General features: G+C 40.5%; 1 protein-coding gene across 3 annotated transcripts in view; it reads left to right on the top strand.

Moving 5' to 3' along the window:
• EPB41L3 (erythrocyte membrane protein band 4.1 like 3) overlaps window positions 1-27,915 on the top strand; it is a 100,059-nt gene that overhangs the window by 65,157 nt on the left and 6,987 nt on the right. The window contains exons 7-16 of one of the 3 annotated variants that reach the window (XM_050915677.1): window positions 1,122-1,340; window positions 1,661-1,748; window positions 5,314-5,466; window positions 7,515-7,612; window positions 8,969-9,144; window positions 11,268-11,488; window positions 15,207-15,773; window positions 19,898-19,951; window positions 21,868-21,903; window positions 22,620-22,811. In XM_050915677.1, coding sequence (XP_050771634.1) covers window positions 1,122-1,340; window positions 1,661-1,748; window positions 5,314-5,466; window positions 7,515-7,612; window positions 8,969-9,144; window positions 11,268-11,488; window positions 15,207-15,773; window positions 19,898-19,951; window positions 21,868-21,903; window positions 22,620-22,811 — 1,804 coding nt within the window. Of the gene's footprint in view, window positions 1-1,121; window positions 1,341-1,660; window positions 1,749-5,313; window positions 5,467-7,514; window positions 7,613-8,968; window positions 9,145-11,267; window positions 11,489-15,206; window positions 15,774-19,897; window positions 19,952-21,867; window positions 21,904-22,619; window positions 22,812-26,191; window positions 26,267-27,915 lie in introns of all 3 variants that reach the window. The other 2 variants (XM_050915678.1, XM_050915679.1) reach the window with 2 other exon arrangements.

Genomic DNA, 27,915 nt, shown 5'->3' with positions numbered 1-27,915 from the left:
TTTCTGCCAGTGGTAACAAGTTGTTATTGTAAGTAAAATCATAACTATGAAAGGAAAGAAGTGGGATGAGAATAAGCATGCGTGTAAATTTTGTATGTCATTTGATGAGGTAAGAAACTGATGTGCATGGTATAGGGAATATGGTGATAATGAATGGCTGCTCCCTGCTATCCAAGTCACTTAGCTTTGCAATCTGCACCTCTGCTCTCGGTTTTGTATTAAGATTGCAACCACAACAGAAGAAAGAACCTCACCTAGTTTCCTCCTTAGTATAAGGCAGGAAAACTTCTGAGCCATGATGAGTTTTGTGCCATCAGCAAACTGTTCCCTAGCCTGTTACAACATTTTGCAACTTGTGGATATTTTTAACCTTTGTTGCTTTGTGGACTACTTGTTGCTTTTAAGCTAGCATAAAGCCTTTGGCTTAGATCAGAGGTCCCCTGTGCTAGGCACTGCGCAGAAAGACAGTGTGCCAAGAGTTCACACTTCAGCAGAGGTCTTCCAAAAGAAAGGATTGGTTTTTTAACTCTTGTTGCCCTCAAATCTCCCCTGGGAACTCCGTGCCTTCATCACCAAGACAACGGTCTTCACTTCTTTTCTGTTTTCTTCTATCTGGTGATCCCTGGCACTGCGTATCACCATGGTTTTAACAGCATTTACTGTTTAAATGTATTTTTGAGAAAGCTCAACAGTTTGCTAAAGAGACAACTTATGTTTTTTGAACGGCTTGGAGTTCAGCTACCCTTTAATGAACAGTATTTGGGGGTTTTAATTATTTTTTCTCCTTAGAGAAAAGAATTATCAGGTAGCTATATATCTTAGTGATTTATGATAGAAACCTGGTATGTTTAATGGGTAATTCTCCATCTAGGTCACTAAACAAAGTAATAACCTATTTTATTAAGAGATCTCCATGCTGCTTTATAAAGATAAATTAGGCGTTACTACCTGTAAGTTAGGCAAGGTGGGTTTTTTTCAAAATTATTATTATTATCCTTGGGCTTGGGAGTTGTCTGCAAATTAGTAGAGGAACCGAGGCCTCTTGCCGGTGCTGGGGCGGTGCTCCTTTGGGGGCAGCGGTGGAGGAGCACTTTCTGAGCCGCCTTGGTGCTCCGTTGCAGGTACTACCTCTGCTTGCAGCTGAGAGATGACATCGTGTCAGGTCGGCTGCCCTGCTCGTTCGTCACGCTGGCCCTGCTGGGCTCCTACACCGTGCAGTCGGAGCTCGGCGACTACGACCCCGATGAGTACGGCAGCGACTACATCAGCGAATTTCGCTTTGCGCCAAATCACACTAAAGAGCTGGAGGATAAAGTGATTGAGCTGCACAAGAGCCACAGGTAGGCGAAGGACGTCAGTGTGGGCTGTAGCCTGCCTTCAGATACTGTCCTGGTGCATCAGGAAATGTTAAAATGTGCTGCGGTATACTTAATAAGAATATTTTTCGGGCAAGACTCCTCTCCATGTCTTCAGTTAGAGAAGAGCTTTGCAGCATGAAAGATAACAGGGTCTGCACCAGACCTTTGGCTTTGGTAGGCACCCAGCTACCTAAGGGGTACGGCTGTAGTTCTGACAGGCTGAAAATATTTTCCAGCTGCTGGATTTTATTTCGGATTCTGTTTCCTTAACATTGATGCTAGAACTGGTTGCTTTTCCTCAGGGGAATGACACCTGCAGAGGCTGAGATGCATTTCCTGGAGAATGCCAAAAAACTGTCAATGTATGGAGTAGATCTCCATCATGCCAAGGTATGTACTCTAGTTCTTTCACCAGTCATCTTTCTCCTGTGGCATAGTACTTGAATCTGAATGGACTCCCTGATTTACTCTTTCTTGTTGTTCTGAGACGGGCATTTTGTGGGATAAATCATGTGTCAACATGAGGAAAGGTGACATATGGGATAAGCATAAATATATCTTGTAACAGTAACAAAGCTTAGCCTATAGATCCAAAGATGTTGCACATCAACCTTTCATGTTGATTAAACAACCAAATCCTTTGGGAAAATATTGAATGGACAGGGTAATGAGGAAGGATATTAGAAGCTGTCCAGAGAGTGATCAACTGTCATTTCATTCAGCTACATTTTCCAATTTAATAAGGCCAACTATGGTATCTTAACTCAATAAGCAGATTGTTTCTAACACTGCAGAGAACTTTCAAGCAATTATTTAGCCGTGCTGGAAACCTAATCAGATGGATAGTAATGGGGAGACAGTGGCTTGTCTCTCTTCTGAAGTGTGGTCGTTGCAGTTGACTGGGAGGGCAGTAATTCTGCTGGAAGCATTCTCCCATGATGAAGTAGTTTCTCTAATCATCAGCAGATGAAGTTATGAGTAAAACATGGTCATTCTTATTGTGGCTTGGGAGAGCCACCTACCAGCCTTGTGTTGGTTGTCTGGATTTTGGTTTTTGGTGTTTTTTTTTCCAAGTAAATAATTACTATTTTTTTCTTCACTCTTCAAAGTAAGGCTAATGTTTTAACATCTTTGAGGTTAGCAAGCATCCTTGGCAAATGAGTGCTGAACAAAGAATCCTGAGCTGTGAAGAGCGCTGCATTTGCTGTGAAGGTCAAATTATTGTGAGCCTGGTTTTGTGCTGCAGCAGATCCTTTCGAGAACCAAGATAAATTTGCAGCTTGGATCTTGAAAGGGCCTGCAACCGTGTCTTTGGGGCATTTTTAGGAGCTGTACATGTGTGTTACAGAATTCAAGGCAATCTTTTGTGTTCTGTTAATTGCCTTCACTGAAAATGAAAAATCTGGGTATGGCTCAATGAGTAGCACTCTACCAGAAGGCATGCCACTGGCCTTCCCTGTGTCTTGCAGATAGGCATAAAATCTTGAGGCACATTTGGAGCAGAGATAGAAACGGATTGGTGAATGTCACTCAGTAGCTTTTTTCCAACATCCCTTGTCCAAGACAAAGAAATCTGCAAAACAGCAACGAAGTGAGTTCCCGTTCTAAATACATTACAGGCTTTGTTACTGAAAATTTAACATAGCATAGCATTGAGGCCTAACTATTTTTTTCAGAATATTGGAGAAAGGCTGTGAAATTTAAGATAGGGTATCCTGAGATAACCATTTTATTTTTTTTCTAAAAAATATTAGTATCTGGTTTTACTCTTCTGTTTTTCATATGGAAAGACTCAGAGCAAGAGAAGTTGGTAGACAAGCCGATCTGTCTCTAAAGTGATGTTCTTAATTTAAAAAGCTGCAATGGTAACCAAATTGGGTCTGTCTGTGGGTTAAGAAACCCAACAGTAATCTTGGAAACCAAGCTGAAGGTGGGAAAAGTAGACTCTGCATGAGAAGCAATGTTTAGTTTTAATTAGGCCTGCCACTGAGATCTGATGGTATCAGGCTAGGGGACAAGTATCTCTGTGGATGCCTTTTTGAAGTCACGCCGTGGCAGATGTCTCTATGTAAATGTCAATTCATTAAGGCTGTGCCAGTATCTTAGGTATTCAACAGATGCTGGACTCGCCAGCTGCTGTTAAAACTAGTTCTCAATTATCCAACACAAGGCTACAATAAAAAATGTGTTCAAATAGACGGATTTGTCCTCTGGGCTGTCACTGCTCTGATAAAGCCCCCCATTCATATGCAGAGCTGCAGGGATGTGCAGCTCAACATCTCGTGCCTCGGACATTACAGCTAACAGTTCTCTGTTCCGTGCAACCACATCGCTCCTGAAAAAAGCCAAATCCTTTTATTCAGGTTTCATTCTACACCAGTAGTATCACATTGAAAAGCAGTCTCTGACACCGACAAGTAACAGAAGCCTTGAATGGACTTAGATCTGCTGCAAAGGTGGGGATGAGGGAAGAAGGCATTTCTCAACAAGTTTTTGAGAAATTATATCAAAAGAAGCAGCCCCTTGCACCTGCAGCTATGTGCCGTATGTGAGCATATGTGTATTTCAGGCATTCGCCAGGCAGTGGGATTACTGGCAATGAGGCTTTCTTTTTCAGAATGTATTCACTGTATTTAGACGTTACTCTTTGCTTAGGAAACTGTGAAACTGAAGTCCACTGAAAAAATTTAGCTTTGTCTCTGCTGTAGTACTCGACAGTGATATCACACGAGAGCTTTATTTAGAAAAAATCTGCCTTTAAGGGGTGATACCATCATTGTTGGAACATACATCCTGTATTGGTGTGTTTTCTAACACTGGAGTGACTTTGTGGCACTAATTCTATGTTGTGTCTCTGATTTTAAAACAATTTTCTTTTGTATTTCAAGCTGCACCATAGCCTCTTCATCATGACTGACCATGCATGCCTTTGTGTTCATCTTAAAATGTAATCAGATTTTCACTGTGTGCCTAAAAGATGGCTTGTTGGGAAAACCAGAGGAAAACGATGAATTCACTTCATGATTATCATAGGGTGACATCTTCATAGCTTCTGTTTTCAGACTTTTGTAGCTTTAAGTTATTTTACAATAATTACCGAAGAACTCTGTACTTTAAGGTGGATCCTTCTTTTCTCCAGCAGTATTAGTACTTAGCTAAATGAAAAAAATAGGATTATACAGGGTAGTGGTGATAGCAAACAGTGGAGATTGGTTTTAGACTATTTGAAGGCTTCTAAAGGAAAGAGAAATGTATACTTCTTACTTAAAAAACACATATTTATGGGTATATTCTGATAAGATTGTGGCCAAATCTTTTGTAGTGCTAACGTGTCTGACCTACGGCTTCCCTGTCAAACATGGGTTATAGCACAGGCACAGTTGCACGCTTTTAAAAGAATCTTTCTGGTCCAAATGCCCAACTTTCTGCCCACTGGTCCTTTCAAGGTGAAAATACAGAGCATAGACACAACAGCATTAAAGAAACTAGTAAACTGACTAAAGCCACGATGAGCAAACTACAGAAGTAAAATCTATCTAAGGATTCACAAGGCTTAGTCATGGAGATGAGTGATGCCAGAAGTAAATTTGTATGCTGTCCTACTTACTTTCAATCTGGTATTTATGCTAATAACACTTTTTTTATTATGCTAATAAAATTTTGCTATATGGTTAATATAATTCTTTTAATAACGTCTAAAATTTCCCCCCTCCTTTTGGAGTCTTTCTAAAATATAAGGAAACATTTGCAACATTCTGTTTCTCTCACGCTGCCCAACCTGACTATTACTTGCATGAATGCAGGCAATGAGTAGGGTAGCTCTCAGAAATCAGGTCACTACAGCTGATGCATTAAAAAGACGTAGCTCAGATAGAAACGCAGTATACAAGAATCTGTAGTACTGTAGGATGTAAGGACAGAAATATTCAACAAAGTGCATTACTTGCTTTTCCAGGATTCTGAAGGAGTGGAAATCATGCTAGGAGTTTGTGCAAGTGGTCTCTTAATATATCGAGACAGACTCAGAATAAATAGATTTGCCTGGCCAAAGGTTCTGAAAATTTCCTACAAGAGGAACAACTTCTACATCAAAATCCGACCAGGGGAGGTAAGGGCATCCTGACACTCTTTAGTGGATGAACCTTTTCAAAAAACCCATGTTCTCATTGATTTGTTGATTTGTCATGTCTTCAAAGCCTTTAACATTCCTCTCCGTTTGTATTTTTTAATTTGTGCTGATTTTCTTAGGAAAGATTAGGTAAATACTTTATTTAAAATACAGGTAAAATCTTCTTTGATGTTTTTCTGTTTACATCCATAAACTAACATAAAGAAGAGATATGGCCATCTGCACGTAAAAAGCTCATTTGTATTATGAATACTTTGGGAATTTAAGTAACATATCGCTTATTCATGGAGTGCTTGTTATCTGCCATCATGCTGTATATTAAATTAGTGTCTGTTTATCTTACCCACTAAGCGATGTAGCCAGGCCATACCAAATTTTATAAGCATATCAGACTAGTACACTTGGAGTCGGAGCAGAAATCCAGCGACTGATAAAAACAGAGTCAAGCATCCATCGTTCAGCATTTTTGGTAGCTACACGCATTAGCCCTCCCAGGCCCACAGGAGCTGATGTTCTGGCTCTGGAGAAGGTGATGTGAAATCTCGTACAGGGAGTGCCCTCTCGTGGCTCAGCCGGGTGCATAGCAAATACTGACCTCATGGGTTGAGCGTGTGCTAACCCAGAAATAAGATGATAAATCTTAGGAAAAATCCCAGGAGGGGTACAGGATCATCACAGGCAAAGGAGTGTCTCCATTTTAAGTGCTGGTACAATAATTGGTTTGGGATAGATGAAAAACCCATATCCATTTTAGAGGGTGGAGCTGTATAGGAGGACAGAAATCACCTGGATGAGGACTGGCATTTCTCCCTTAATGCAGTATGGCAGTTGGGAGTCCCGAGCCAATGTCTCCAGTACTGACTCTGTAAGTGACCTGGGAAATCTGCTGGGGCCCCCCACCGGCCCCAGGGCCTGAGCCTTTTTTAGAGTCCTAAACCAAAATCCACAAACCTACATCTCCTGCCTCTCAGCAGACACAGTTTTAGTAACCAACTTCCCAGTCTTGAGTTTGATTTAAAAAAAACCCAAAAAACCAAAAGAACAAAAAAAAAAATGAATAGCCACTGATGTTCCCAATGCCTGCACTCAAGCTCTCCACCACTGAAGCCCTATTGAGCTCTGCTGGTCTTGGTATGTAGCGTCCTGTGACCAGGTCATAGTTCCTTATGCAAAATAATCAATGCAGTCTCTTTCCAGATCACATTTGATGATAATGTGATTCACCATCCCATGTGTCGCTTATATCATCTTTATTGTTTTGCTGTTTCCTGCCTTGTTTCTGTCAGCTCCCCGTAGGGATCCAGGCTCCCTTACACGTACCCTTCTGCCTACCTTTCCCTGATCACAGCAACACTATTTCACCTACTCAGCTATCTGCATGTAGCCATCAACATGTTACAGCGGTTGTAGCTGGCACAGCTTTTGCATCTAGAATATATAAATCTGCAGCACAACCTAGAAAGGTCTCTTATTATCCCCAGTCAACTCTTTTCAATTACCTCTCTTTTCCTCATCCTCCCCAGGAGATAAATTAGCTAAAAACACTGTGATTTACTAACTGTAGTTCTTTCACTGTAAATCTCCTTAATCTAAGGCTGTGTGAGACCAAATCAGTCCCTGGGGACTATTGCTCCCCTCCAGGCTATTATCAGGCTTCCCACTGTTGTTTAAACCGGTGAAGTTAAAACAACAGGGTTAAAACACTTAAATGATGTTTTTCTCAGAAGTCTCCCAAGTCTTAACTGATCTCTTTGTTACTGTAGGGCATAAAACATCACTCACCATCAAAAACCTCTTGCTTATTATCTGGGTTTCCCCCCAAAAACAATCCTCAAAGGTTGCCATTGATTATCACTCACAGCTTCCTTCCCAGACAGTAGTCTGTAGAATATGTATATATGTGGTTATATATGTGAGCATATATGTTCACCCTTGCAATGAGATGATATAGACAGAGAAGCCTGTGTACACTGTCTAAAAAAAGATGCACGGCATCAAATACATACTTTTTCTTTTTTCCTACCTAGTTTGAGCAGTTTGAAAGCACTATCGGTTTTAAGTTGCCAAATCATCGTGCTGCAAAGCGCTTATGGAAGGTGTGTGTTGAGCACCATACATTTTTCAGGTATGTGGATTTCTTTTCCTAAAGGTGTGGTATAAAACGCAACAGAAAAGACAAATTCTGTCAGCAGAGACAAAACCCTTCAAATCAAATTGTCTTTTTGGTCACGAGGTATCTCTGAGCAGACAAGGGAAGGTTATTGCTTCTTCAAAATATGAAATGTTTCACCCAAATTATTCATAGTATTTCAGATAGATACTGAATGTTTAAAATGACCATATGGTCCCAATTAATCATTTTGCTTTGTCTGTGCCATGATATTATCAGCTGCTATAATTAGAGACGAAGGACTCTGCTGCACTTCTGCACATACGCCTATATAGGGAGAACAACTTATATCAAAAGTTACTGGGGGATGTGGGTAAGAGTTTAAAAAAAAAAAGGAGATTTTTATTTAATTACATACGAAAATACGGACAGTAGTCAGTGGTGTATTTTTTGTTCACCCAGAATACCCAATCCATAGCTGTAATTTTTGTATTACTGAGGAATTTTGCAACTATGTTTGTGACATCTAAGAAGACCTGAGAAAAGTTTGGAATAGTGGAATAAATGCTGTAATTAGTTTGGGCTGAGATAGTCAGCAAAGAGATACTTAGCAATGGAAGCCCAAAAGGGTGAGATTTTCAATGGCGTGAAAGGGTGTCCAGCACATAAAAAGCCCTCTCAAGATGTTTGGGAGGACTGAAGAATTTCTCTCCTTTCTTAAAACTATTGGTTCAGGCTGCCTGTACGTTCATAGGAAATGCAGTGTTAGCAGCAAAATGTCTAAAAATAAATTGAGTATGCATTTTTGGGGTGTTTTCTGACTTTTAATGCAAAATCAATGTCTAAAGCATAAACTCCATAGCAGGAGAATGGCTTCTTCAGCAAAATCTCATAGCCAAAATACAGAGGGTGGGAAGGCTCTAACCTGAAAAATGTCTGCATCCCTGTGAATGAATACTGCCCAGCATTCACCGGAAATTTGTTCTGGCCCTGTCTTCAGCATAGCAGCACCATGCTAAATTTGAAGTATAAGAGATGTATCTGTATTTCAGCCCAGATCAGGGTCCCTGATACAAGGAACACCTTATTTTTAGTTTTGGCAATTAGAAAATAATAAATCTGATTTTCAGGCAGGAAGGAACTGAATGATTCCTGCCCATTAGGAAGAGCTCAGCTCTTCAAATGCATTAGCTAAGCGGTTTTGTCGTGCTGTATGAGGGGCATCCTTTGATTCCCTTTCAGCCGCAGACCCATGAGGCACAGGTTACAATGGAGAGTGATACCCAACAGTCATCTTCCCTCCTCTGCAGAAAGAGTGGACTGATTTTTGGAGGAGCGGGAGTAACGGGTGCACTGCTTGGTGTGTTTTAGGCTCCTGCTGCCAGAAGCACCTCCAAAGAAGTTCCTCACGCTGGGCTCCAAGTTTCGCTACAGCGGCCGGACGCAGGCCCAGACCAGAAGAGCCAGTGCCCTCATAGACCGTCCCGCACCTTACTTTGAGCGGTCTTCTAGTAAACGTTACACTATGTCTCGCAGCTTAGATGGGGGTAAGATCCTCGCAATTGACTTTGTCAAAAGTTATCGTCACGGTGATCAGTGCTTTAGGTATAAACCTCTTGTCATCTCATCTCCTTGAGCTTCAGCTGAGTGGAGGCTGTGAGTACCTGCACATTCACTGCACGGATAGGGGAAGATGCAGAGAAACACTGTGGTAAATGTACTTCTGTGGTCCTTACAAAGTGTTTGCCTGGAGCAGGTCCTTGGGAGTCCAATCTTCATGGAGCCTCTCTCCTTGGCCTCACACCTACAAAGCACTTCCTCGCTTTGGGGAAGGATGGGGTGCCCGGACCTGCCAGGCTGGACCTGCCTGCTCGAGCAAGTCAGGCTTCAACGCTTTTTCAGTGTTTGCATGAGTAACTGTTTGGGTTTTGGTTTAATTTGGCTTTTTTTCCTATGTAGGTTTTTCATTTAAGTATATGCTACAATTCATAAATGAATTATTTCCCTGGATTGAGTAATAACACTTGCTTCTGTTTACCCCGCGTCCTAGTTGGATGAGCGTTAACAGGCTTTTTCCATACATTACTTTTGAAAGCGTGAGATGGAGAATAACATACACAGGTTAACAGAACATCCTTCCTCCTTCTCTCTTTCTCCATGGTTCATGGAGGTCACGGTTCTGCTGCTCCCTTAGGTTAAACCAGCGTGTGATTCAGAGTCTCAGCTACTTCATCAGCTGTTACTGTTGTCAGCTGTTGAGTAAAAAGAGGTTGTGGTTTATTTTTGTAGAAAAAAAGACTGAGACTAAATTCAGAATTGCTACAGTTTAAAAAAAAAAGGTGAATTCTCCTGCAGAGTATCACAAACGAACTGCAATGAGTGTAGTTGATGGTGGGGAGGGGGAGAAGCTTTTGTTTAAAAGTACTAGTGACAAGCCTTCTTTTCTCCCCCTGAAGGTGCTGCTTGTCATTAATAGTTTGGAATCTTCTAATTCTGATGTGCTTCTTGCTCGTTACCAAGCAACTGGTGACCTGATTGCTGTGCATGTGTCTCAAAGCAGAAATTATCCTTCTGCATTATTTTGTTTGTAACATCTAAACAAGATGTCTCCCTCTACTCCCTTTGCTTTCTCCCGCCTCCTAAGCTCATTACCAAGAGACGAGATATCTGAAATGCTTTTCCCCAGCATTTGTTAGACTCCGCAAGGTTTTTATGATGTTCATTTGCATAAGTGCAAATGGGGAAAAGAGGTTTTTTTAATCAGTGCTTATGATTTCTTCACTAATGTTGTTACTATAATGCAAACGTGGCTGTAACATTATGCATCACGATTACACTGTGATCCTGGACCTGTCATTTGTTACAGATGCAAGTAACTTTATAAATTTGAATAGTCCTAATGACTTAGAAATTAGTTACACAATAGTCAAGAGCAGGGTCTGGGTATATATTAATGTTTTGATTATATTCTATCTGTAAATTTACTATTTATTTCAAAATCATTTATATATATTTAAGTTTGCTGAATTATCAAACGTTTACATCCTAAAATATTCTGGTTTGGTCCACTGAATTGAATGCCATCACTTCCCAGAATTTTTTAGGATAATGAGCTCACTTAACTGGCAGACTTTAATACTCAATAATACAAAGATCACATTTCATGATTCTCAGATATTATGCCTGTGTTACATCAATATTGTCATTGCCTGTAATGCAACACGTTACTTACCATGCATTTGATCTGCATTGTTATATTCTGACAGATTTCAAAAAAAATCTCTTCCACCCCCATGGCTGATGTCATAGCTGGTTCTCCTTATGTTTCCTGCCTGATAACTGTGGCAATGCATTGATTTTTTTCTGATGTTTTACTACAATAGCACTTTTAACGGCTTGCTAACATTTAACAACTGTGTAATGCGCACATTAGCTACAGTAATGTGTGTATACACATCCATAATATATGTTTATGGATATAAAAGCTACAAGCTTTATTTCAAGTAAACAGTTTATTTAAATGTATGCACATGCTTCTCGTTTCCTGAAACATGACGTAGTTGTGTTTTCAGCAATATCTCAAATGTTTTACTAACCCAGCTTTTTAATTTTATGCAGCTTCTCAGCAAAAGCTATTTCAGACTTTCCCTCTTTAAATATTTGCTTTTAGCATCAGTGAATGAAAACCATGAAATGTACATGAAGGATTCTGTGTCTGCTGCAGAGGTTGGTACTGGCCAGTACGCCACAACAAAGGGCATCTCTCAGACCAACTTGATAACCACTGTGACTCCAGAGAAAAAGGCAGAAGAAGAGAAAGATGATGAAGAGGGCAAAAAGAAAAGAGCAGAGGAAGTCACCCCGGTCTCGGCAATACGCCATGACACCAAGGTAGAGTTTTGAGGTTTTTGTATTAAACTGACCTGCCTGGAGAGTGCTCCGAGAAACGCAGAATTGTTAGGGAGGGAGGGAGGGAGATACCTAGTTCCGTGAAAGGAAACTAGAATATACGCGGTTGTATGTACGTGTATATACTTGTCTTGAATCAGTATTTTTATAGTCCTTTCACATTTCATATGATGTTGTAAAAGTTAGTTCCTGCCTGGGACAGTTTTTTGAAATCCACTTAACAGTCAGCACAGTGTTTTTTACATAGCATTCAAGAGCTCTTTAGGAAATACCCAAAAGTAGCCTGGCAGTGCACGTTTTGCTCCTTTGGTCTTCAGTCGCATTTTGACTTTAGTATGGGCATCATGTTGTTTCTTTTTTGACAAGGCAACAAAATAGTTCTGTGTTCTTGTATGTAGCTCTGTGCTTTAAACGATCGTATTTTTCTCATTTACTTCTCATAACGCTCTGTTTCCTTGCATGTATTTCAATGAGCATTTTTCTCTATTAACTTTTGGGTATTAATATACTATTATAAGCTTTTTTTTCTGGCTTAGAAAAGCATTTGCTTTCGTCATATGAAGTTTTGCATTGAAGAAAACTGTTTTTGTTGATGATTCTCTGCTCAGTTGTTAAATTTGATTCATCCTTCACCATCTCCAATCGCACCACCACCGCATACAAGTATGCACATGGCTGTGCATTATATCTGCTGAGTTATTAAGACAGGGTAAATCAAACAGGGGACAGAGAAGATACTGAATTTGAGAGATTGACAGTGAAGAGAAATAAGGTAGAATCGGAAAAGATTGGGTGTAAAATATCCTCTGTTTCTTTTACATTGAGGAGAAGGAAACAGAATGTGAAATATTGAATCTAGGATATCATTCAAAAAGTGTACTGTGGAATGCACTTGCTAAACAAGTAAGATTTACCCTCTTCATTTGTGAGAAAAAACCTTGATGTATACATTTACACCCACAAAACTGTCATGCATGCAAATGTTAAAACCTGAACTTCTAGCCTTCATCATATAAGGCCACAATGAGCTGCATAGCTAAAGGATCAAGTCCTCAAAAAGAGGTACCAAAATCAGAAACAAATTGAATTACTGAAAATTGCAGATGAGAAAAGATTGTCTTTTGAAAGTGTGCGCTGTAATTGTAGCATTAAAAAAATAATCTCTGTAATATTTAACTGGGGTCTTCTTGAAACTCCATTAGTTTCTGCATGGAGAAATATTGATGAAAATCAAATATGCAGAAAATATCCAATAGAAACTAATTCTGTTCCAAGTGTTTGTTAATTTAGGTCAATGGAGACATCAGCTGCATTTCGAAGATCATCTGTTCCTTATACATGGCTAGAAATAGTCAAAGATATTTTTAGGAGAATATTTTGATGGTACTTAAACATGCACAAATGAATGATTTTTACCCCCCACTCAAGAGGTGGGTTCTGTTTAAACCATCCGTTAATAGAGCTTCAGTTCTATAAGCCTATAGAGATCTCAGTCCTGCTTCCACTGGACCTGCTAACAGCTTTGTCATTCATCATAAAGAGAATAAGGTCTCAAGAAGCACAGGACAAATTTGAAATCAAATTCCTGTTTAAGGGTATATAAATTTTATAGGTAGGTTTTCAACTTTTCCACTAAGACGTTTTTCCTCTTTTTTATCCATATGTATTTAAGTACCAGAAGTTATTCTAAATATTAGCACTGCAAAGATGTCAGTAAGTGACTAGTCTGTATTAGCAAAGAATAAATTTACTTTGGTTTTTTTGCCTTTACAGTATAAAGAGAAGTTCTGTGTATTTAGCTCACATAAAGTCCTGTGAGTCCATCAGCATTAAATTTTGACTTGAGCTTACTGCATTAAGCCCGTAAAGAAGACATTTGTAAGCGGTTTGAAGTTAGACTTGGTTTTGGTTGCTTAATTCGGGAATACAGATTGCCTGAACTGAAAGATTGGGTTTTTGAACTGTTCTGGTTAGAGAAGAGAGAGAAGCAAAATATTAAGAGGAGGGGAAGGAGCTCTTCCATGTAAGTATTGGGCTTAAATCCCATTCCTACCATTAATATACCTGGTAAAGATTAGGCTTAGTAGCCGGCATTGATGCAACCTGTGTCTAAAACTTGGATCCTGCTTGTTGGCTCAGATTTGGCACCAGCTTGTACAGGCAAATGCTGTTTTGGCTTTGAAGTCATTTTGCTCTTGGGAGCTGGGAGTGGCTGGGGGGTTGAAATGCCTTTTATAGCTCCTCGGGGAGATGCGTGATGGATGGAGCAGCTCAGGCACTTAGGGTTTGGTCATGGAGCCAGTGTGCCACTTCAGCTAAGTGCGCGTAGTTGACTTTGGCCAAAACGTCTCTGATCTATCAGCATTGTGGCAGGTCTGTTGTACTGGGATATTTTGGTGGCGATGGTGGTTGTTGTCCTTTCTAAGGAGCAGTTGTGGCTGCCCGCAGGGAGCGTGTTAGGTGATGGTCGCCCCTCCTGCTGAATCACCTCCCTCCTCGTACCATTTTTTTGTCCTTGAATGACCTTAAAGACTGGTTGAATACCCTACAAGAGGCGTATCAAAGCAAATCCTGCTTGTTGGTAGCCAATATTCTTTGCATTGTGGTAAAATTTGTAGCAAAAGCGTTGGGTACATTTTTACCTCTTCGCTATGGGTAAAGAGTCACTTTTTGACTATGAGGAGATGTGGCTGTGTGGGGCACAGACCTCTTTCTGGTCAGCGCCCCCCTTCAGATCCCCAGCAAGAGAGCACGGGATCTGCCTAGCCAAAACCCTCAGCTCCCTTCTTTCAACGTGCTGCCAAAGCGGTGGGGCGCAGCATAGAGGGGCAGCAGGGCGCATGGCCGGGAGGGGGCCAGCCCCCCGGCGCTGCCTGCTCCGGCTTGCGGCAGGCAGAGGTGAGGGCAGGGCTGTGGGGACACCCGGCGGAGGCCAGCCTGGGTGGTGATGGGAGCCGTGCTGAGGAGCTGGCTGCTGGGGTAGGTATCGAGCTAGTAGAGTTTTTTCCATTGGTAACAGCTGATGTATGGATTTATGCCCCCCTCAAACCAGAATGTGTTTTATTTAGGTGTAGGACCTAGATTTTTTTTTTTTTTTTTTTTTACTTTTTAAAATTTTTAGAATTTTTAATTTTTTTTTTTACAATAGCAATGGAGGAATTTGGGCACATAGAGTTTTAAAATCCTTGGGGTTTTAATTATTACTGCTGAGGTAGCCCAAGGCATAGATGGGAAGCATCTGGCCCCCACTGGGTCTTCTCCTGACTGCAGGAGTGCTGTCACAAGCAGTGTTGGTATAAGAAATACGTTCCTTGGTTTCTTTGTTGCTCTCCGTGTACTTGATGTTTGAAAGCTCCTTATGATCTGAAGCCAGTCTTACAGTAAGTAGAAATTGGCAGCACCTGCAACTCCACATAAGGCTGTGAAGGTTTTTATGTAAATCCCGTGCTGCAGATGACTAGGCAAATGCTGAATCAAGAAGTTGCCTTTTGTAAGCGGTAACCCTGATGCACTAATACCTGTGGTGCGTGGCATGGGAACATGCACCTTTTAACTCAGTGGAAAGCTGTGGTGTTAAAATACTGTTTATAATTTTATATATATATATAATTTATTATCACGGAAGAAAATTAACTAATTACAGTTTTCTTTTTGTCCTTTTGCTTTTGCGCCTTGTTTGCTGCTCTTTCCCTGTCACCAGCCATCTTTGCTTGGCGCTGATTCCCACCACCCCTCGCCATCCTCGCAGCCTGGCCCCCATGTATCTTCAGGAAAGCTTCGCAGGAGATGCAAGGAGAGCGCTCGAACAAAGTCCTTAGGTTGTGAGGCGCCCAAAGAGAGCGCTCCAAAGCACGGCGAGTCGGAGCCAGACTCTGACAGAAAGGGGCGAGTTTGCTCCACCGAGCAAGACATGGCTTTCGGCTATAAGCAAAAAGCCGGCAAAGGCGGAACGCTGTTTTCCTTCTCCTTGCAACTTCCAGAGTCATTTCCTTCCCTCCTGGATGACGACGGCTACCTATCGCTCCCTAACCTCTCCGAAACCAACCTCCTGCCTGCCAGCGTGCAGCACTACCTTCCCATCCACTCCCCCTCCCTGGTGCCTTGCTTCCTCTTCATTTTTTTCTTTCTGCTCTCTGCCTCTTTCTCAGTGCCATACGCCCTCACTCTCTCCTTTCCTCTGGCTATGTGCCTCTGCTACCTGGAGCCCAAGGCGGCCTCCTTGAGTGCCTCACTTGCCAATGACCTGAGTGACAGTTCAGAGGAAGAGGTGTGTACCTCGGCATCGAACACACTCTTTTTCGTGTTCAGTGCTTCAGTCCTAACCAGTGTTAGATTGCTGCAATAGTGGTCCTACTTTCAGAGCCTCATTTCTGTCTGTGCTGATATGTTAGAAGGGGTGTTTTGGGGTTTTTTTTTTGTTTGGGGGTTGTTTTTTTTTTTAATTTCTTTTTTTTTTTCCTCGTGTTGGGAGTGCAGCTTGGGGCCCAGGGTTAGGCACAACACTGTGTGGAAGTGGCTTGGTTTGAACTGTGTCAGGTGATGCAAAGTGACTTGCACTGAACAAATTGCCACTCATCAGCTCTGAAGTATTGTATCTGAACCCACCAAGACCTTTTTCTTCCCCCTATCAGTTTATACTAGGGTTAGAATAGTTATCTAAATAGTTGGTATTAAGTACAATTTCCTGCACAACTACATATGCATGCATATATATGTGTATGTATATAAATTATATTTATATAACTCGCTACCAAATAATAATGGGCACCCTCACCAACTTCAGCATGTTCAAAATTCAGGTGGACTCAGCTTTTTGCAAGAGACTACCAGCTGTAGCCCAAGCCCAGAAAAGGCTTTCTGGTCCAGCGAAACCTGGAGGTGGATTTTCAGCCTTGATCCCTTCTCTGCTGCAGATTAAATAGTTTTCCCATGCTTAAATCCAATGTATCAGTGTGAGGTCAGACTGGGACAGCTGTTCTGCAGCTGTTGGGGGAGCATGCCATGTGGGCCGTCTTGCCATTTGCAGTGTTCAATTAGCACTGCCAAAACCAATTCCTCAAGCCACCAGGGTTATCACAGACAGATAAACCAACTGCAGTAGAGGAGGAGTCCACAGTGGTTCTGGGAACTGTGGATGTGATAATATACCCAGAAGAAGGAAAGGAATCTGCTTGTTTAAGTAACAGAGTGACTGGCATCTCCGTTTTTGCTGGTGCCTAGTTATTCTTTGTTGACAGGATAAAATAATGATTTCAGTTTTTCCTCGTTTTTCTTTTTTCCCCTTCGTCTTCAAATTTAAAAATACGGTTTTGCTTTGTATGTAAAAAAGCCCAGATCAGATAATCGCAGACCAGTTGGCCGTTTGTAAAAAGCCATCTTGGCCACTTGTCAATGCCGTTGCCGTAGTTGTCTTCAATAAACCAGCTTGTGCATCTAAACATTTGTGTAATCTGCCGCTGTTGGTTTTGTTAGACTTGGTGCAGGATTTCATTTCCTTTTTATGGAAAGCCAAAAGTTGCATCAATTTATCTTGTAAAAACATTGTCTTTAGATGCTTTTGGCTCTGTGATGCCTAACAACTAAATAATAATGTGCAATTTCTGATAAAAGGCATCCAAAATGTTGCTGTCTCATTTCATGTCCTCATTTTGAGTTAGCATTTAGGTCTCAATTTGCATTAGCTCTGCACTTGGATTAATCTAATAGCAATAACAGCATTAATACAGTGCCAGCTCCAGAGGCAATAATGAGGCAGTGTTTATGTAATACATTGGTCTGTTCCTCTTTCAGAAATGAGCACTTCTTTTCGTTAGTAAAGTTAGGAAGTATTGAGCATAAAAACGTATAAAATAGGCTTTTTAGTGTCGCTCTTTTATGAGGTTGATTACTCTGGCAGTGCTTCCTGGCAGACAACACAGACTTGTGCCTAATCCAGCGGGTATTTCTTGTTCAAAATATTGCATGAAAGTGAACATGTTTTAAACTCGGGCATGTCTGCATTACATTGGCAAAACAAATCACAGCAATTACGATCGCAAGTTAGAGGAGGTGCAGCCGCAGCATCTCAGGAGATAGCTGCCTTCCCTTCCTGCTCGATCCCTCGCCCGCCCACGAGCCCCACCAGCAGCTGCACTACAGCCGTCCCGGAGTTGAGCCCAACCTTTCTTACTCTCCACTCCAGAGGAGACCTGCCTTGCTCAGCCTTAATTCGCCATTCCCTGCTCTGTGATAACCCCAGATCTATATTTCAAGTAACTCAGTAATGCTGACTTTAACTCCGTGGCTGTTGATTGGCTTATTAGCAGACATGTATGTTGCAATAAAGCAAATTTTATGCCTTATTTAGGATTTCATTGCTCTTACGGTAAAAGAAATAGAAACCTTTTTTTTTTCCGCCCAGTTCACAAAAGATTGCACGCAGTGATGCAGAAGGCTACAGCCAGTATCCTGAACCAATCTCATACCTTGTTGAGCTCTGTTCTCCCTTGAGCAGTGCATCTGGAGGCAGTCCGTGCAGTCAGAGACAGAATCTCATCCCTTAGATTTGATTAGCTTCTGTGTTTGTACCTTAGCAGCTAATGTTTCTGTTGACTTTTCTCTAACGTTCCCAACTTCAGGTTCTTAAATGAACCCTATGTGCCAGACTCACATGTTACAGTGCCTTCACACAAACTTTCAATTCCTTTTAAATGCCTAGATTAATTAATTCCTCTTTTTTCTTTTTGTAAATAGGAGTGACAATGCATATTTTTTTTTTTAGATTGCCATACCTTTACAATTGCTTATAATGTTATAAAGATGTGAGATCCTTCACTAATAAAGAAACAATTTTCTAACACTTTAGTGAAAGCAATTTCACCAGCTAGGTAGACTATTTTGGCATTACAGTTTCATTTAAAAATAAGAGCAGTCTGTCTAGTGAGTGGTTATTGCTTGAAAAATTGCATGTAACTTGCATTCATGCACTTACCAAATAGTGCAAAATGCCTGCTTATTCTTCTGCCTGTCATACAAGCAATACAAATTATTCAAAGGAAGGAATGATAGAAAACAAAGCAATGAAAAAATATAAAAAAACCATTGTTTTATGTTTTATGAAACATTGGAGTTGTCAGAAAATGACAGAAGATAGGAAATTCAAAGTTAAGACTGATACTCCATCCACCAGTAGGTTGCTTTTTTCTCTTGTTTCATACTGATGTGATTTGAGGATGAGATGTATTGTCCTAGCTTTAAATTACCTGCCTGCGTTACTTTAGATTATCTAAGGACCACAGAAAATCACTAATCAAAACCAGAGCTTTCACTGATGTTAAAACAATGTGGATGTGCCAATCTGGGGCAGTAGGGAGCACTTTCCTTACTTATTAGTTTTCCATAAGCTTGCATAACATCAAAAATAGTCATTTGAACTCTCTTCTCAGCCTGTAGTAACCTACACTCGACTCTCTATTTATTAAATCTTGACAGTTGCATTCTCCACTAAAATGTTCTTCATGGTGTCGAGCAAAGCAGGGATAGATCAGTTTGTGCAATGCTGTGCTTTGTTTCATTCTTATCACTTGTACCTAGTAAGTGTTTTGGGGGGGGAGTTACTTTTATTTTTCTCCTGCTTTCATCCATATTCTTAAATGGAATGAGAAGTATTTTTGATTCTTTTAATGGCAGTTTTCTTTCTTTTTACTATCGTTAACAATATCAGCTGCTCTTTATTGGAACCGAGTGGGATCTAAGCCTTACCTTTACTCCACAGACAGACAGTAGATGGGCTGGGGGTATGGTTATTTGAACTCCTTGGTAATGCAGACAGCCTCATGGTGTATAAAAGTGGAGACAAGAACAACTTCTGTACAAATGAGGGGCTGAAAGTCAGGTGACTGTTAAAGTAGCCTTTTTCTTTTTTTTTAATTATCTTTTCCCCCTCCAGATAAAAAGTCAACCACCACATTAATCTATATTGGCTAGAACAAAAAATTGATGAATAATTTTCTTTTAAAAAAACATTATGGGAGGAAAAGTTTGTTTAGAAAATATTAGCTTTTTTTTCCCCCCCAGTTTTTTTAAAGCCACCTGGCTTTCTTAAGGAAAAAAATCTGCTATTCAAATAACACTTTTCCAGTCATGTTTTGTTTGGCTTATAAATTTGTTCCAGTAAAGCCATATACTGTGTACAGTACGCCTCGAGTCTTCCTCTGAGTCTGTTCTGTTTACTAATATAGCATTTTTATTTTGCTTCTTTGACTTGTGCGTGGTTTGAAAAGCAATGCTAATGCAGTTCACAGGGATGTTGAATTTAACAGTTCCCCGTGTGAGCTGTGTGTACTGATCAGCTGGGTTTATTCTTTGTTCCTGCCTTCCTCTTGGGACCCGGTTACTTGTCTAACCAAATAGACTGACAGTGAGCAGACGGATACTGCAGCTGATGGTGAGACCACTGCCACCGAGGTTTGTACAGTCGCCGGCACCCAGTTATGGCAGGGGAGAGCGTTTTGCCTCATCTCTTCCCAACCCCTGGGCATGAGGGCTAAACCGCATGTCTCCTGCGGCAGTTCAGGATCCCTCTCTGCACGTGTGTGCATGTGCGTGCGCGAGAGCTTTGCTCGGGGAGTTGAATTTTCAGTGCTCCCTACGGGTTCCTCTTATTTCTGTGTTTGGTTTGGAAGCTGCAAGGCCTCTGTGCTCTGCAGATAGCGGGGCGGTGGCAGTGTCACCCACGCCAACGCCGCCCACCTGTATGGTCGTGGTGGCCAGATTGTGCCCTGGTTTTTTCTATTTGCTTGTTTGCTCTTATAATCTGCAGCCTATGTGAGAGAGAGAGGGGTGAAAAGACAGTAAAAAGCAGTTTTGAAATTTTCTGGATAAAGGTATTTCCACATTATAAATATCTAAGGTTTTCCTTGAATGTAATTTCACGTGTCATCTTCACGTATCACCACCAGTAGTCCAGTAGTTCAGAGGAAGAAAGTAAAAAAATCTGTATTTTCTTTGCACTGAGAATACTCATATCCACCACGTGGTATATAGACTGCAGACAAATTCAACCCTATGTGACTCCAGTGAAGTACATATAATGTTTTCATAATTAATATGGTTGCAGCTGCAAACATGAGCTGAATTCGGTCTGACATCTGGTAGAAGACAGAATCTTACCACAAACACTACTGTAGGTTTTCAGTAGGATCTCATTAATATTTCAGACTGTTAAAATTATCATCAAGGAAAAATTCTCTGTGTGACACGTCAGGACAATTCGGCCTCGGCTGTAAATAGAATAAATTTGAACTGAGTTATAAAGTAATCAAAAGATTTTCCCGTGGGTCATTTGACTAATTAGGACTGTGTGAAAAATTAACAATAAAATAGTGGCACGAGCGTTAAAAGAATCCAAATGGAGCAACAACATAAAGTCTGTTGAGACGAGTCAGGAGTACAGAATGCTTTGAAGTGCCTCTTGCACTCTGTAGCTTTAGGCCTTGAGCCCTACAGAAAATAAAACATAATCCTAAAACCATGACATTTAAAATGTTCAGTTCATTACTCAAAAATGCATGATAATCTCCCTAGCTGCCGTCTTTATTTTAGGGCAGAAAATTTTCCTTATGGATACCTGATTTTCAATTTACTCGAAATTTACTCAATTTACCTTATGGATACCTGATTTTCAAAACGTGTGGTATACTTGCCATCTGAAAATTTAACCCTCAGAAACAGGGCTGCTTGGGCAGTCCTTATTGCATTGCTTTTGAAACTGTGAGCTGAAGTGAATGTGCTGTGTGTGCCATTCCAGAAGACCACCATTGCAGATAGGTCCTGAAAGAATATATACAGGCTAAATATGAAATAAAATTATATAAATACAGAAAGGGACTGAGGTTAGGGAAATAGCATTTTAAGCAAATAAAATGTGCTTCATTCTGTAGAAAGTGTTGCGGGTTGTTTACCCATGGTAAGTTTATGCAAAGCTTTGCCTGTGGCCCAGGAGATGTTGTATGTTTAAACTCTGGGATTATGGAGGTCCAACAGTCCGCTGTTGCCATTCGGTCCTAAACCAGCCGTGATCTCAGTGAGGAGGTCCAACTGCTGCTCCCTGAATAGAGATCTGTGAAGATGGAGCGCACCAATATTTATAAAAGGAAAATGTTTAACACTCCTTCATTCACAAATAACAAATTTGAAAAGGGGAGGCTTGCTCTGAGTTACGAGAACCATGCAAAGTCAGCCAGTGTGTCTACTCCTTCTTAAGCCCTTAACGTAGAGAAAATGTGATTTTAACCTAGTGTGTTCCTCTCACCAATTTTTGTAAAGCTTTCGGTCATATGAGTGGGTAAGGTGTTGTTTTCCAATCTTTCTCATGCTGGCAGTCGGATCAAGAGGAGGACGGAGATCTAAAGGCACAGGTACAGAAACGAAAGGCCCAGATGTTGCTCAAGTATCAATGTTGGAGGTGTTCACCTCTCTCAGCATGTTATTGTCGATTCTCTGTGAAGAAATGTGTAGAAACAGCATTTTGTATCCTTTCAATACTGTGTCCCTTACCTTTCCCTTTCTTTTTCACTTCTTTCAGAATAGTCTGATTAAGCGAATACAGGGTGAAAATGTGTATGTCAAACATAGTAATCTTATGTTAGAGGTTGGTATTGGTATATACCAGTGCATGTACGTACATGTGTGTTAGTTTTAGTGGTAAACTGTGAATCTGCACTATGATGCATGAACTGTGTATTCCTACCTGCTAATAAATCAAACGGATATTTTTTTTCTCAGATTATGATGACTCCTCTAACCTGTACTATAAATATATATATATGCGTGCACGTATGTGTGTGTGCGTCCACGCGCATATGTATGTTTGTTGGAAGCCTCTTTATCAGGTGTAAATTATAGTGATACAGATAAGCTCTTTAAGAGTATTTTTATACTCACTTGTACGAGATATGCTATGCTGTTATCTTTCAAAATGCCACATTTTCACAGAGTGTTGTGTTAGTGCTGTGCTCCCCGGCTCCCTGAGATGTTACTTCCCTCTTTACTAACCAAGCTGTGTGTTTTGGCTCTAAAATTTGGTTGGCTTAGGATGTATTACAAACTGCTCTATTCTTTTAAAACTGTCCAGGATCTAGACAAAACCCAGGAAGATCTGATGAAACATCAGACCAATATAAGCGAGTTGAAACGCACCTTCTTGGAAACCTCCACAGAAACGGCTGTGTCTAATGAGTGGGAGAAGAGGCTTTCCACATCTCCCGTTCGGCTTGCAGCAAGGCAGGAGGAAGCTCCTATGATTGAACCACTAGTGCCTGAAGAGGTCAGCGTGAGCTGAAAGGCTTCATTATGTATTTGTCTATTCGTTTTTACTTATAATACCTCTCAGTAGATTAGAGGCCGTAGTTAGAGGCCATTCCCCACTTGCAGGTGCTCCCTTCTCTCAGGACTCAGGCTCTAGCAGCAAAGATGCAAGGAAGAGCAGATACCTTTCTTTGAGAGAGAGAGAGAGTATGAAATTCACTGTAAGCCACGTGGCAGAATTGGGTCTCTCTGAGGGTGCAAAACGCAGGCTTCGTTACAGGTTCGGTGAGCTTGAGGAAGTCTGGCCATGCATGAAAGAAACCATGAAGGTGATGGAGAGAAAATTTAAACAATGGTGACTGGTTGGGAGCAGTGGTGTAGTGGGATGGATGGGGCTGCAGTACCAAGCTTGACAAGAAAATACAGAGCAAAGGGCAGAATTCTCTCAGTGTTTGAAGATGGTGAAGAAATAATGATGATAATTAGACCTGCTTGGCCAGTTCCATAAAGGAGCTGCTAGTTGCTTTAGTCTGCTGGATACCATTTTGTTGAAGACCCAATGCAGGTTGCTAAGTGTCTGCATTTTCATGCAGTGTGCATGCGTGAAAAAATCTTGCTCACTGTGCAGTCTTGAAGTGTTTGCAAGAAACTTGACAATTAAAAAGCTGCCTTTTATTTAGTTTGTGGGTAGATAATGAGATGTAGAGGTAACAATGTAACATTCACGTTGCCATAAAATACATAGATCTTCAAAAAAAGCAGAGAGTCTTGATTCAAATCTGGTTGAGCAAAAAGAGCTATGCTTGTGTGGTCTGCATGAAGATTAATTTTTTTATTCTATTGTGGATGGATATCTGGTTTCTGTCTCACAGGAATCATCTTTATGGTTACCACTTGTTTTTAGCATTACAGACCAATAAATGGTCATAAATTTTGCTTCTGTCCCCCAGCACTGATGTAATGTTGTAAGTAATTCAGCAAAAATTGGCTGGAAAGTGTAATTCGAAAGTCTTCTGCTTTCCCACCTTAGAGGTTGGCATTGCAGACCCACAACTCTCTGGGGAAGGGAATCCCTGGAGGCATGCAGATAGCACATGTCAGCTTCTCCTCTTAGGGAAACGGATGTTGCCAAGAAAAAGGTCCCAGCTCCTCTTCTCCCACATTGTACCCATCTAACCAGTGGCTGATACAGGCATCAGACATGCGTTAGAGTGGCCATCAAGTTGGATTAAAATACCTAAAAAGCAGACTCAGTGCCCAAAGCTTACCTTTTGGAGAGAGTGCTGAGGAGTCTTAATGTTGTTCCTACTGTCTTGTTCAAGAATCATAATAGATCCTATGACCATGTTAGTTTGGTTGTAGTTGAAAATACGGGTTTTCTTTCTTAAAAGTAAAATTGTAACTATAATGAACAGGATGCACTTAACATATTAAAGATGTAAGGAACTGTTGAAAAGGGAGCAGCTGGCTAGCTGAGCCTGAATCAGAGGAGTGCAGATGAATCAAACTTATAACCCACCCCAGTTCATTTCATGTCTTTATTACTTTAGAAATTTAATAACAATTTTTAATTAAAATGCACAAGCAGTAGCAAAGCATTACACAGTTATGTAGGCTTCACCCTGAGGAAACACATCCAAATTAACCATTAATTTGAAAAGGAAAAGGGCAAGAGTTATCGTTATCTGGTATCTCTTCTCTTACTGGAAGACTTGCTCAAAAGCAATGTCCAGTTACTATATCTTATATTCATCTAAGTAAAGTACAGCTGTCCCACAGAATCTCATCCAAATGAAGGCGTTTCTGTGGAAAAATGTGAGTGGATTTGAGCTTTCAGAGACTAACTCTGAGGTGACTTCTGGCACTAAGGGACCCTGCTGTAGATAACATCTGACCATCCTTTTTCGTCCCACTAAGCGGGATGGTTTCAGTTCACATGTCCTGCTGAAAGAGGAATTTTTCAGGAAAAAACTGAAGCCATGCCTAGGTCAAAATCAGCACCTTGATGTCTACTAAGAAATGTGGAGGCAGTCAGGATAGAGAGCATGTAGAACTGCATTACGTAGTAGCTTCTTCTAGTCAAAGAAGTTACACATTTAACTTAGCATATCCACTTTAAAAATGTATTCAGTGCTGTTACCTGTAGCTCTTTAATATAACAAAACAGGGACAGGAGGGAGAATATGCCTTTTCAAAATGTGTGCTTTGAGCATTTGGCACCTGCGTGTGTTCGGTCAGTTTGACTTTAAGCCTGTCTAGTCACCAGTTGGTTTCTTACAATAACAGGGGAAATACTTTGGTTTTCTTTAGTTATGAAAAATACAGTTTTAAATATCTGCCATAGTGGTGGCCAGATAGCTGCAGAACATGAAAGCCATCATATTAACAAACTCCTTGGTAATGTTTAGTCTGATCTGGATTGGATTAAACCAGCACTTTAGAAATAAAGAATTTATGCATCTTATTGCAGTCAGAGAGATGAGCCGTTTCTGCCTTTCTCTCTCTAGTTTCTCGTTTTGTATCTTTCTTTAAATGTCTACCTTTCTTCTTGAGTACATGGAGCATATATATTTAAAACAGTACCCTTTTATCATGCCAGTCATACTTCCATTGGTATGTCTAATGAGTACACTAGCAGTTGAAGCGGGTAGAAAGGGTTTGGCAAGAAACCTGCTTTGCTCTGCAGGGGCTTACTTGCTTTAGCCAAATGAAAAAAGTGGCCAGCCCAGAAGCTGGGCTCAAAAGGCTTAGGAAATTGAGTCTTACCAACATTTAAAACTTTCCCAGTTGGTCAAGTTGCAGAGATACTATTCTCACAGCATTGGGAAGGCACTGATGGGATAAAAGTGAGGAGGAGGATTTTGGTGTCATGCTATAGCGATAATACAGCAATGGTTAGCTTCCGGCATAGGAAGAAGACTTTGAGACCTCTTATACTTTTAAGGAGAAAGGGAGAGCTGAAATCTTTGCAGGGCAGACCTTCTGCCTGCTTCAGCAGGGAATGCTGCAAACTCAGGAAAGAGCTAAGTCCAGGGTGAAGGTGGAGGGGCCTGTTCTCGGCTATTGATGGAGGCCATGTAAGTTGGCACCAGACACAGTTAAATGAATAATATAAGATGAAATTAACACAGTGCATCCACACCCGGGTGTTACTCAATTCAGTGTTTTTCGTGCTACGCAAATGGTATGCTCATGTCTGCTTTGCATTCATCACAGAGAGACACTGATTTCACTTCTTATTGGAAAACTCTTTGCTGTAAAAATTTTCTGTTTAATTCTGTTTCCTAATTTACCATGCAATTAATAATTTGTAGAGCAGAGAAATATGATGAGCTATTGTAAAGTATAGTGGACTTTATACCCTCCGTTTACTAAAACCATTTATTCCCCTGACATTAGACCAAAGAAGAAAGAGAAAAATCAGAAAAACTGATATTTTTGCAGAAGGGAGGTACTACATTCCTTGAATTGCAGGTAAAAACAAATAATACTTTATTGAAATGCAGTCAGATAGGCCGGCAATGATTTATTATTTTATTATCTTTTTGCCTTTCCAAGCCCCCCTTTCTGTCTTTTTTTTTTTTTTTTTAATTATTTCATAAGTTCCAGAGAGAGATGTAATCTGGGGGCCAAATTCTGAGGAATGAGTCCCCTCCAGAGCTTATGGCTTCCTAATAGAGACTGATTTCTCTGCTAGTTAGAAATCTACTTGCACGGTGCTGTTTTGTGGATGTTGTTTGCAGTTGTGCATGCATTTCCAGCATAAGCCTCACTGAGAATGTTATGGTGAATGGGGCACTTCTGTCATTAGAATTAATTTCCTTTATACTGTCAAGTGAATTCAGATTATGCTGAGTGATGGTGAACTTTGTATTCTTATTGGTTTTTCTATTAGCCAAGTGTGATAGAGAAGAAGCTGCAGGAAGGAGAATCTGCTGGCACTTTGGTTACTTCTCATCAAATCATTATCCAGAAAAGTATCCCATCATCCCTAGAGGTTATTTTTAATTCATTCGATTTTAAACTACCACATTTGCTTAGTTAAATACAGAAGTTACGGTCTTAAGGTCAAATAACTGGATGCTGATTGCATAGTCAAAGCAAATCACATAGCATATTTGCATAAGGAGGAAAAAAGACGCTGCATTAAGTTCCATTCAGAATCTTTAGTAGTGTGGTGTTTACTGTGTTGTACTGCTCAATTTAAACAATCCTGAAGGGGGTCGATGTTATTCGAATGAAAACAAGGAAATTCAGTGCAGGCTATGGCTATATACAAATGCATCCTATTCTAAAACCTCATCAACAGTGTGTTTGTGACAACTGGGGAACAACTGAATGGATGTATTTGCCATATTTTTGTAATTTGTTTTTGACTGTTGCATTATGAACCATTGCAATATATGATTTTTAACCTCAGGATGATTCCAATCATCATTTTAAATGATGCACTAAAATGCTATTCTACTTCAGATTAATACAGAAATAGTGTGGCAAAAGTAATTTTTTGTGTCCAGGTTATATGGACCTCTAAGGGGAGGGAATATGCAAAGAAATCATACTTTGCCTAAGGTGGTTCTGTTTATTTGTTTGATAACTGCTCTAAGAGGTACAATGGTAGAAGTTATTATATGCTTTCAGAAGAGATAGCATTGATTTATTAAAAATCTTCATACTTTAGTTCTCCTGAAGTACAGATAAACCTTCAGATATTCTAATTTAGCTTTTATATCTCAAATATAGGGCACTGAGGATTGGGTTATTATAGACAAAATACCCTCTGAGGTAGTTGATGGTGAATCGAAAAAAAATCTGGCATACAAAATAGTGACTGTGAGCAGTAAAACTGCCTTTCCACCTGAGATATTAAAATCCAGTACCATTCTAATGCAGAGCTTTGAGGACTTGGAAAGTGAAATACAATCCAAAGAGGAGAATAAGCAGAAAATGTTCACCCTAGGAAAGTCCTATGATACCGTATCCGGGAAAATTGTAACCATGACAAGTAAAGCTAAAGAGGGTGAGAAAGCAGTACAGCCTTCAGTAGAAGCTTTGCAAAAAATGGAAAGGGAAGTGCAAGAATCTGTGAAAGTCATTCCGGTAGTGGCCGAGTATGAAATCCT

This window comes from Gymnogyps californianus, chromosome 2 (assembly GCF_018139145.2).
Source record: "Gymnogyps californianus isolate 813 chromosome 2, ASM1813914v2, whole genome shotgun sequence".
NCBI classification, from domain to species: domain Eukaryota; kingdom Metazoa; phylum Chordata; class Aves; order Accipitriformes; family Cathartidae; genus Gymnogyps; species Gymnogyps californianus.
This window is presented reverse-complemented; position numbering and strand designations above follow the sequence as displayed.